At 43.8% G+C, this 11,177-nt stretch overlaps 1 protein-coding gene across 1 annotated transcript in view; it reads left to right on the top strand.

The window, feature by feature from the left end:
* The window catches only part of LOC116218200 (keratin, type I cytoskeletal 18-like), a 5,391-nt gene extending 4,935 nt beyond the window's left edge, over positions 1–456 (top strand). The window contains exon 8 of the mRNA XM_031558757.2: positions 144–456. Within this exon, the coding sequence (XP_031414617.2) occupies positions 144–241 (98 nt within the window). The 3' untranslated portion in view covers positions 242–456. The remainder of the gene's footprint in view (positions 1–143) is intronic.
* The last annotated feature ends 10,721 nt before the right edge of the window (positions 457–11,177 follow it).

The raw sequence follows: 11,177 nt of genomic DNA, 5'->3' as shown, positions 1-11,177 counted from the left end.
CATTATTCAGACAGTATTAGATTATTTTCAAATCTAATTAAAAATGTGGTAATAACTTGTTACCCAGGTTTTTTATCTATTTGTTTGGAATGACTTTGATGGCTTTATTTATATTTCTGTCTGGGATGACTTTAAATCTTCAGAGCCCCCAAAGAAAGAGTCAGCTAAGAAGACTAAGGCAAAAGCAGCGGACAAAGTTCCTGAGGAGAAAGCCGGGCCCGACACTCCAGCCAAGAAGTAACCAGCATGAAGCAGGACAGCTGAGTGGCCAGCATGAGAGGAGGAGTCCACGAGACTCACCTTCCCCTTGGTGCTCAAGCCCTGCTCAGTGGCTAAACTTCCTATGGGAAAGTAATATTGAAACATGTAGAAATAAGTTTTGGGGGAAAAAAGGTTTAGTTTTCTGTGCAGAAATCAGAGATGTTAACAAATAAAAGCATACGATTTGACTGGCAACGATTTGACTTGTCTCTTTTATTGTTTTAATGATTTCATCTTTATGGATTGGATACATGACACATTAATGCATGTTGAATAATTAATTAAATGAATCAATAACAACAATTACAACAATAATATTAATAATAATAATAATAATTTCAAGACTAGTGCTGAACTGGCAAAAAAATGTTTCTCTAAAGACAAATCAGAGAGTACACACACACACACACCCCACAAGGACATTTTGTAAATAAAGATATCAAAAACTCTTTCCTATTCGCCCCTTTATCATCCTGGGCCAATGTGTTTCTTTGGAAGTTCTAATGGGAAAACCAGACAAGTAATTATTAAGGATTCCTATTCTATAGTTTCAGTGAAGAGAGTTTACCACACACAATTATAATGACTGTAAATGGGCACTGTGAAGAGAGTTTTAAAAGCTTATAAGTTTTACTGGAATGCTAGTATTATGTCAAATGTGTTAACTCGCACAGGTGTTTGTGTTATAGAATAGCTGCAAATGTTTAGGGATAATCATACATTCCAGAGGTTTGACAGACAGAGGTCTGTCAATCGATTACATTTTTTTTTTACTAATTAATCGCACATTTTAAATGATTAATCGCGATTAAAAGTTTGTTTTTCTTATAACTTACTTAATCTTATAAATTAACGAGTAATCACTTCAGACAGCATGTATTTTAGACAATGTTGTTTAATTGTATTTTTTTTTAAAACACAATGGTGCCCCTCGACGGTAAATCGTAAGAATTTTCCCCTGAAGCAATTCGAATCACCTCAATCAGCCCACTGTCCTCAACTATGTAGATGGGCCGACAGTCCACGGCAACCCAAATAGTAACCTTTTCACAGACTGGTCTAGTTATTTTCCTAGAGAAGTCGTGGAGTGTGGGTTGGCGATCATCTAACCTGGGACTGCTTTCTGTCGGGTGCTTTGCATTAAGGTGATAACTTAAAGACGAGCTGCTTCTGTGATAGCTAAATTCAGCTTGACAAATGCTACATACAACTTTAGTTTTGTCGATTGTTCCGTCATTTTGGCTCTTAAACAGAGACTTTCCGCCCAACAATCCCTCAGCTCTCTCCATCTTCAACTACCGCAGTGGTTCTCAAACTTTTTCTGTCATTCCCTACTTTGAACAAGGGGGGCTTTTCAAGCCCCACCTGTCCCTCATCGCTCCCATAAAATGGTAGGCCAAGCTTAAAATGGTCAATTATTGAAATAACCTCAACTAATAAGAAATAGCTTCTTATTTAGGTCAGCAAATGTATATTGCTTGGAGTCAGGGCCGGCTCTAGCCCTTTGGTTGCCCTAGGCGAGATTGAGTTCAGAACATTTTCTTTTGTATTATTTTAAATAATTTATTACACACTCAAAGTGAGGATTAAATTAACTCCATAAACTGTACAAAACCATACACTGTGCAAACCACTCTTAAGCACCTGTAAGGACATTTAAGCAAATTATGACCCTCTATACCGTAATTATACCCTCGACAAACAAAAGTGCTTTTATGGATACTGTACGTACCACTACAAAATATCTCAAATACCTCACTACAATTCTTCCAGTCATTTGGGCCACTACTAATGAGGTGGTCATTTTTCTGTGAAAAGAGCTTGCAGCAGAAGCAATACAGAGTATTGTTTTTCCTTGAATATACAAGCCAGCTTCTCTTGATTTTCTCCCCATTTACTAATTTCCTGTAGAAGTGGTTGTGGTGGCAGCTTCTCCCATCATCTCTTTTTGGAAATGTTAAGTCTGGACTGGTCTGGTATGGTCCTCTGCAAACTAACTCTGTCCTTAACGGATCACAGAGGGCTGGCCAGTCAGCAGTATCTATAGGTTCTCCCTGGATATCAGGAATTGCGGAAGGTGAGGTGTCTGCAGGCGGCAGTGTAGTTTCACTGGTGCCCTGAGTGCTTGATGTGGTCCTGGATGTCCCTTCACCTTCACCTGTATTCAAGCATATTGTATAGCCAGACAAGCAGTGTTTAATATAATAAGTTAAATGATCATGAATGTGGTTGAACTTCTTTCTGAAAACAAGCTATTGTATTTATTACATGCTAACATGTTTCTATTGAACTTTAAAGTATGGATGTGGCTTGAATAAATACTATTAAATAGACTCACCTGATGCAGGCTGTGTGTTCCTGGCCTGTGTGTTACTGGCCCCTTGAGTACTACTGGATGTCCCTTCTCCTGCAGCTGTATTTAAACACAGAGTTAATCCATGCTGTTCGTTACACAATTGCATTTAGTCATTTATATCATCCTACCACATAGTTGCATTAAATACATTTTATCTGACCATGTAACTTGTAGTAGATAAATTACAATTACTGCCACCACTGCTACAAGGCTAAATAATACTAGGCTACTGATTACCATTAGTTAGTATTAATGTGATGTGATTATGAAAGTAATAATTGCTAATAATAATAACAATAACAAAAACAGCAACAATAGTACTAGTTGTGTGCTACTTAAAGTTCAGAGGGAGGTGAATCGGCGTCCTTTCTCCAGCAGGTGCCGGCCTCTGCAAAAATTGCCTGAGTGCATCTGGCCAATTTAAAACAAAAATTAAAAATAAAAACAACAACACACACATATATGGGCCATTCTACCGAATTGGTGCAAAGTGTGGTCCCACTACAAGAAAAACTATTTACAAAACAATTAAGTATTCAGACATAGATATTTACTAAGAATATGTTATGGTCTATTTAAACCCAAGACATTAAATGAGATAGGGATAAGCTAAATATATACAAAATCATTTATAAGGTACTTTCTATTGGGAAGTAGCTGTCCCTGTCACAAACTAGAGACTTGAAACAAAGAAATAGGATGCAAACGCTCAAGGCGTGTTTTACTGAGATAAATCAAAGTGCCACGATGGGCAAACAAGGCAGAGATCACAGGACTGGAGAACAGCACATCTTGCTGATCACAAACAATCACACACAAAGACAAAGGAAAAAGCCCAAGGCTTACATAGGAGCTCAGTGAATACATTGGCTACAGGTGAGAACTAAACTTAATGAACACATAGGCTACAGGTGAGAACTAAACTCAATTATCACATTGGCTACAGGTGAGAACTAAATTCAATTAACACATTGGCTACAGGTGAGAACCAACCCTGGAGGGAAAACTAAGAAGTGAGGGAAATACTAAAATAAAAATACACAGGAGAGGATGAACGGACTGGAGTAGCATATGGAGCAAGAGCAGGAACAGGAACAGAGGAGTGTGCAGCAGAGGTTGTGACAGAATCCCCCCTCTGACGAGCATCTCCAGATGCTCTAGAATGCTGACCAGGGGGATGACCTCGGGTGCGTGGAGCAGGACGGTCAGGGCATCTCCGGTGGAATTCTGCTTTGAGCATGGGGTCCAGGATGTCATTAGACGCCACCCAAGATCGCTCCTCTGGGCCATACCCTTCCCAATCGACGAGGTATTGGAGTCGGCCAGCTCTCCGTCTCGAGTTCAGCAGTGCTCTCACAGCATATGCAGGTTCTCCGTCAACATTAAGGACTGGAGGTGGAGTGTCCAGGGGCTCTGCCTCCTGCAGTGGACCTGGAACCACCGGCCTAATGAGGGAGACATGAAATGAGGGTGAGACTTTGAACTGTGATGGTAATTGCAGGCGATATGTTACCCTGTTGATTTGTTTTAGGATCTTGAATGGTCCTATGAAGCGCGGCCCGAGTTTTCTGCATGGCTGGCGGAGATTGATGTCCTTTGTGGATAACCACAATCTCTGGCCTGGATGGTAGGTTGGAGCCTCTCGGCGATGGCGGTCCGCTGCCTCCTTATGCCTCTTGATGGCCCTCTGGAGATGAACATTAGCTGAAGACCAGACATCATTGCTACGAGAATACCACTCCTCCACTGCTGGAACCTCAGTACTGCTTGGATTCCAAGGGAAAAGTGGTGGTTGAAAACCCAAAAAGCATTGAAATGGTGTCAAACCGGAAGAGGAGTGCTTGAGTGAGTTTTGAGCGTATTCTGCCCAAGGGAGAAATCTACACCAATCACCCTGCCGGTCCCCACAGTAGCTTCGGAGGTACCGCCCGAGTTCCTGGTTTAACCTCTCCACCTGACCATTAGACTGCGGGTGATGACCTGAGGTCAGACTCACCGTGACCCCCAACCTTTCCATGAAGGACCGCCACACCTGTGAGGTGAACTGAGTGCCCCGGTCAGAGACGATGTCTTCAGGGAGGCCAAAACGTCGGAAGACATTGTGGAATATGGCCTCGGCAGTCTGGAGAGCTGTGGGGATACCCGGCAGAGGAACAAGACAGCAACCCTTTGAAAATCTGTCCCCTATAACAAAAATTGTGGTATTACCTTCAGATGGAGGCAGGTCGGTGACAAAATCTATGGATAGATGGGTCCACGGGCGTTGAGGTAGAGGCAGTGGCTCCAGGGTGCCTGCAGGTAGGTGTCGGGGAACCTTTGATTGAGCACAAACACTACAAGACTGAACATGAGACTGGACATCCTTGTTTAGGGTAGGCCACCAATACTGAGAGGATAGCAGCTGTTGTGTGCGAGTGGTGCCAGGGTGACCCGTGCCAAGAGATGTGTGCGCCCAGGTAATGAGACGACTGCGCAAAGAATTAGGCACGTAGACCCTGTTCGGAGGGCATTCAGGTGGTTGAGGGTCCTGAGCTGAAGCCTCCAGGATCTCTCTCTCCAGATCCCACCGAATGGGAGCTACAATACAGGTGGATGGGACAATGGGTTCTGGGGTGTCAGGACGTGGTATTGCTTCAAACATGCGAGAGAGTGAGTCGGCTTTGATGTTTTTTGAACCAGGACGATATGAGATGGTGAATTGGAAACGAGTGAGGAATAGGGCCCACCTGGCTTGTCGGGGGTTGAGCCGTTTGGCTGTGCGGATATATTCCAAATTCTTGTGATCTGTAAATATCACAAAAGGCTGTTGCGCCCCCTCCAGCCAGTGACGCCACTCTTCCAGGGCAAGCTTGATGGCCAGCAGTTCCCTATTACCCACATCGTAATTTCTCTCAGCCTGGGACAGCTTCCTGGAGAAGTAAGCACATGGGAAAAGTTTAGCAGGATTACCTTGACGTTGAGACAGGATGCCTCCTATCCCCACCTCTGAGGCATCCACCTCTACAACGAAAGGAAGCGCAGGGTCAGAGGATGCTTCAGTAGAGGGGACGATGTGAACCTTGTTTTGAGAGTCCTGAATGCCTCCTCTGCTTCAGGTGACCAGGAAAAAAGACGAGGAGATCCTTTCAGGAGAGAAGTCAGAGGAGCCACTACAGAACTGAAATTCCTAATAAACCTGCGGTAAAAATTAGAAAAGCCAAGAAATCTCTGAAGTTCCTTTGTAGTCTTGGGCCTCGGCCAGTTCAGAACAGCTCGCACCTTTTCCTCATCCATCTGCACTCCCTGTGAATTCAACACGTAGCTGTAGGTACACTGGAATTCGTCCATTGTGGTTGACTTTAATCAGTAACTTGTCTATGGGTTCCCCCGGAAACTACGTCAGGTTTTACCTGTCATAAAAATGTAACCTGATGCTTTTCTTAACCACGCCCACCTGAGCGTGGATAATAGCCGCATCTCCCCAGATGTGACTCTCTCTCTCTGTCGGCGCCCACCTGGCCAGGACCTCTTCAGCTCTCCCTCCCGGCCTCGACCGAGGAGCAAGCCTCTTTGACCTCCTCTCACCTCAGGCATCTCCTGCACACGGTGAAGAACTACTCTCTTTGTTCTCACTTCTTACGGCCGACATATGCCTAAGATCTCAGTCACCGAACTGATAAGTGAGACGCAGTAAGTTTAGCGAAAGCAGCTAACGATAGACCTGCTAGCTAACTCCACACAACGGGAACAAAAGGCAGACTGCAACGTTCTGAGCGATCAAATCCTCCAATCTAAACTGCAGGGACACAGACATCACAGCAAGGACAACTTTCTCCATTTACGGACGGCATCATCTCTTCTCTGCCTTATCCACGTCGGACCAGCCCAACACTTTTCCCAAAGGACTGGTAACTGACATTAACTGGGCATTTAGCTATCCTAGCTGTTCACAACCTGGCTAAGCATAAGACTGTTTACATGCCATTGTTCATGTGTTTCATATGTTTTGTTTACTGAACGTAAATGTTTATATATTTTCATTGTTAGTTGGTAGTTGGCTTCGCCACACCATCTGGGTTATCGTTAGGATTGCTTCTCAGACACATCGGGTCTTGCATGCATCACTAACCATTTCCCTCTTTCCTAACATGGCATCTTAATCGCGCACGATTACACATACATTGGCCTTCACATAGCCTCACACGCGAAGAGAATACTCGAACTTCGCGCTGCATATAGGCTCGTCCTTGTTCACATCACATGTATGTTCGCGTGCGTGCACACACATGCACGCGGAACTACGGTGATCAGACAAAGGAACACACACACACACACATTCTTTCTGGCGCGCTCCTAACAGCGCAACCCCGAGCTCACAAGCTCACACACACACTCCCTCTCGATTACACGTACACCTATTCCTTCAATTCATTGGTTAGTTACATTTAGCTAGATTACATATTGTGTGTTATTTTCTTATCATTGTGTAAATAAATACTTTGATTTATATACGCTAGTTTATTTAATGTTACACAAGAATGGACGTTGCCAACCTCTTCTATTCAGAATTCTAATGACCTTCAACTATACTATTAGTAAGGTAACTTTGGTTGTAGTTATTAATCGGAGTTCCAAATTGATAGTATAATATATTTTATGAGACTGATATATTTAACGAGACTGATTTGTGGATTATCATTATTTTGACCACGTGGAGGACACTACACTTTGTGTGGCGCCCCCTAGGTGTTCAACTTAATTGATCTGCCTTTGTGTTGAATGGTTGATGCCTGTCCAATCGGGTGAGACTACCAACATATTGTTGCTGTTGCAAGGACAGCACCAGTGTGTCTTGGTGGCCCTCGCAAAGACGGTATCACAATTTACACACAATTGCACCCACATTCACCCGGCTCCTGCTCACAGGGTAAGTTACCTACATAGTCTGGTACTCCCATGTGAGGCTGGTACCAATTTCACCTACATAATTTGGTGCCCCCTGTGAGGCTAGTACTGTTGGCAATCATTCATATTTGTGCAATATTAATGTCAGCTTAATTTCAGGCCAAATTCAGAATTTTATATTCTAGTGTTAGACTAGGCAAATAGTCATAACACTCACTGCCACTAGTCTGTCATAGGACTAGGCACTAGCTTTACTTACAAATAAGTGCAAAGCTTTATATATCAAATTGAGCTCACAAGCTATTTGATATTTAATTAGTGAACCATCACTTTTTCCAGATCTTGGAAACCTTGGAACTTGCTATTGCTGCTAGCCATTCAGGTTAAACCTACTCTGTAGGAATTGTGAATTTCTGTCCAGCATTTGAATACCACGTATTCAATGCAACGTTGTCAAGCTGTCAGAATTAACTGTGCTAAATCTTTTTACACAATTGCACCCACATTCACCCGGCTCCTGCTCACAGGGTAAGTTACCTACATAGTCTGGTACTCCCATGTGAGGCTGGTACCAATTTCACCTACATAGCCTAGGAATGAGATGGAAGACTGATGGAAGAGACATTTCTCAGCCTTGACAAAGAGGTCATGCTCCAGCAGTCTGTTAAGTACAGCCTTCACATGTTTTACATGATCCTGAACATTGTCTGAGTATATAAGAATGTCATCAATATATACAACAACAAACCTGTGGAGCATGTCTCTGAGAACCTCATTCACAAACGACTGGAACACAGAAGGAGCATTGGCTAAGCCATACGGTAAAACAAGGTATTCATAGTGACCAGTGGTAGTGGAGAATGCCGTCTTCCATTCATCTCCTTCCCGTATCCTCACCAAGTTGTATGCGCTTCGCAAGTCCAGCTTGGTGAAGTATCAGGCCCCACGAAGTTGTTCCAGTGCTGAAGGGACTAATGGAAGTGGGTAACGGTACTTTATGGTTATGTTATTAACAGCCCTGTAATCTATACAAGGGTGCAAACCACCATCTTTCTTTTCAACAAAGAAGAATCCTGCTGACACCGGGGATGTGGATGGACGAATGAAACCCTGCCTCAGAGCTTCATCCACATACTCCTGCATGGAGGCGGTCTCCTTGTTGGATAGGGGATAGATCCGGGAACGTGGTAGCGGTGCCCCTGGCAGGAGGTCAATTGAGCAGTCCCATGGCCGATGAGGTGGCAGCTGTGTGGCTCTCGCCTTACTGAAAACTTCAGATAGATCTTGGTATTCAGGTGGGATATTGACTTCACCTACCTCTGGACTTTCAATAGACGTAGAAGCACACTGCACCTGCAGACACTGATCCTGACAGGCTGGGGACCAGGCAAGCACCCTGCTGTTAGACCGGGAGATATGAGGATCATGCTGGCGAAGCCATGGCGAACCTAGTACTATGGGATGGACAGGTGAGTTAATAACAAAAAAAACTCAGGGTTTCCTCGTGAATGTGATCAATGGTGAGTTGTAAAACCTGCGTCTTCTCAGTCACACGTCCTGAGCCCAGTGGTCGACCATCAATTGCATTCACCCGTAAAAGAGGAGTACATTGAGTTTTTGGAAAGTATGTACAAAATCTTCCGCAATGAAATTACCCGCAGCACCAGAATCAATCATGGCAAAACCAGAGTAGTGACCAGCTCCCCATCTTAAAGTTACTCTTATATTCAATAGTTCAGGTATTCTATTAATGGAATCTCTGCTTACCCCGGCGGACCGTTGTGACTCCTGGTGTTGAGGACGGCGGTTACAGGTTGCTATTAGGTGACCAGACTCTCCACAGTACAAACATAGGCCGTTACGCCTCCGGTGCTCCCTCTCCTCGGGGGTCAGGCGTGTGTGGCCTATTTCCATCGGCTCATAGGTTTGCGGGGCCTGAAGTGACTCACATTTGACGTATGAACGATGTCTTGGAAGTCCTCTTGTTCGAAGGAGATTGTCCAGACGGATGGCTAATGCCCCTAGCTGGTCCAGAGTTAAGTCGTCATCTCGACAGGCTAGCTCAGACTGAATCTCAGGTCTCAGACCACGTCGGTAGACGGTAAGGAGGGATTGCTCATTCCAACCACTTCTGGCTGCAAGGATCCTGAAAGACAGAGAATAATCAGCTACTGTACGGTCTCCCTGACAAAGCTTCAGTAGCTGCTCCCCGACCTCCAATCCCTCAGCTGGATGCTCAAACACGGCCCTGAAAAGTGCTTCGAATGAGGCAAGATCCTTGATGTCATCTCCACCTTGTTCCCATACCGCAGTAGCCCACTCTAAAGCTCTTCCAGTGAGAAGAGAAATGATAAAAGCTACCTTGGATTCTTCAGATTGGAAATTACGTGGATTCTGAACCATGTGCAAAGAGCACTGAAGTATGAAACCTCTACAGGCATTTGGGCTTCCATCAAACCTCTCAGGTTTCACCAGGGAACCATCTCGCTGAGGCGCAGGCTGAGGCAGAGGTGGTGGGCGAGCAGACAACTCTTGGATGGTAGTAGTCATCTGGTTCAGTTGGTCACGCTGTTGGCTTAGTAGCTGACCCTGAGCGGTGATGGCTTCACGAAATCTTGCTGCCTCGGCTGCATCCATGCTTTTGGTGTGTAATTCTGTCACAAACTGGAGACTTGAAACAAAGAAACAGGATGCAAACGCTCAAGGCGTGTTTTACTGAGATAAATCAAAGTGCCACAATGGGCAAACAAGGCAGAGATCACAGGACTGGAGAACAGCACATCTTGCTGATCACAAACAATTACACACAAAGACAAAGGAAAAAGCCCAAGGCTTACATAGGAGCTCAGTGAATACATTGGTTACAGGTGAGAACTAAACTTAATGAACACATAGGCTACAGGTGAGAACTAAACTCAATTATCACATTGGCTACAGGTGAGAACTAAATTCAGTTAACACATTGGCTACAGGTGAGAACCAACCCTGGAGGGAAAACTAAAAAGTGAGGGAAATACTAAAACACAGGAGAGGATGAACGGACTGGAGTAGCATATGGAGCAAGAGCAGGAACAGGAACAGAGGAGTGTGCAGCAGAGGTTGTGACAGTCCCCAACCCTGGCATCTAACTTTCAATGTCTGTAAATAACACTTTTTACATTTTTTAGATTTTTTTCAATGATCTAGATTCAAAGATATTTAAGATTAAGTTTAAACAGAACTTGGAAGATTTAGATTTATTGTGGGTTTAATTTAAAAAAAATAATAAACTATACTCAATGTCACTACCGAAACACAGGAGTTTTAGTCCATTGGCTGAGCCTGTTTTTTAGCCACACCCCTGCATTTATAACCAGGCAGTGATACTGCATCCCTGTCCCTCATGGCTGAATGGTAAGTAGCTAGATACCATACTTTTGATATAAATGTGTTCCAAAGTCTGAAAATCAGTGTGTAACCTTAAGAATTGTCACTACCGAAAACCTTTTTTTCTTCAATTAAGTAAACTTTTTGGGGTTTTATGCCAAGTATTATGTTTGTGTGTACACCTCTTCAAATATTTGTTTGCTAGCCATGTGCTTGCTAGAATTATTTATTTATGCTCAAATTTAGCTAGAATTGTCACTACCGAAACAGTCACTACCGAAACAGTCACTACCAAATCATATGGTAAAGT

Source organism: Clupea harengus, chromosome 21, assembly GCF_900700415.2.
Source record: "Clupea harengus chromosome 21, Ch_v2.0.2, whole genome shotgun sequence".
Classification (NCBI taxonomy): Eukaryota; Metazoa; Chordata; class Actinopteri; order Clupeiformes; family Clupeidae; genus Clupea; species Clupea harengus.
This window is presented reverse-complemented; position numbering and strand designations above follow the sequence as displayed.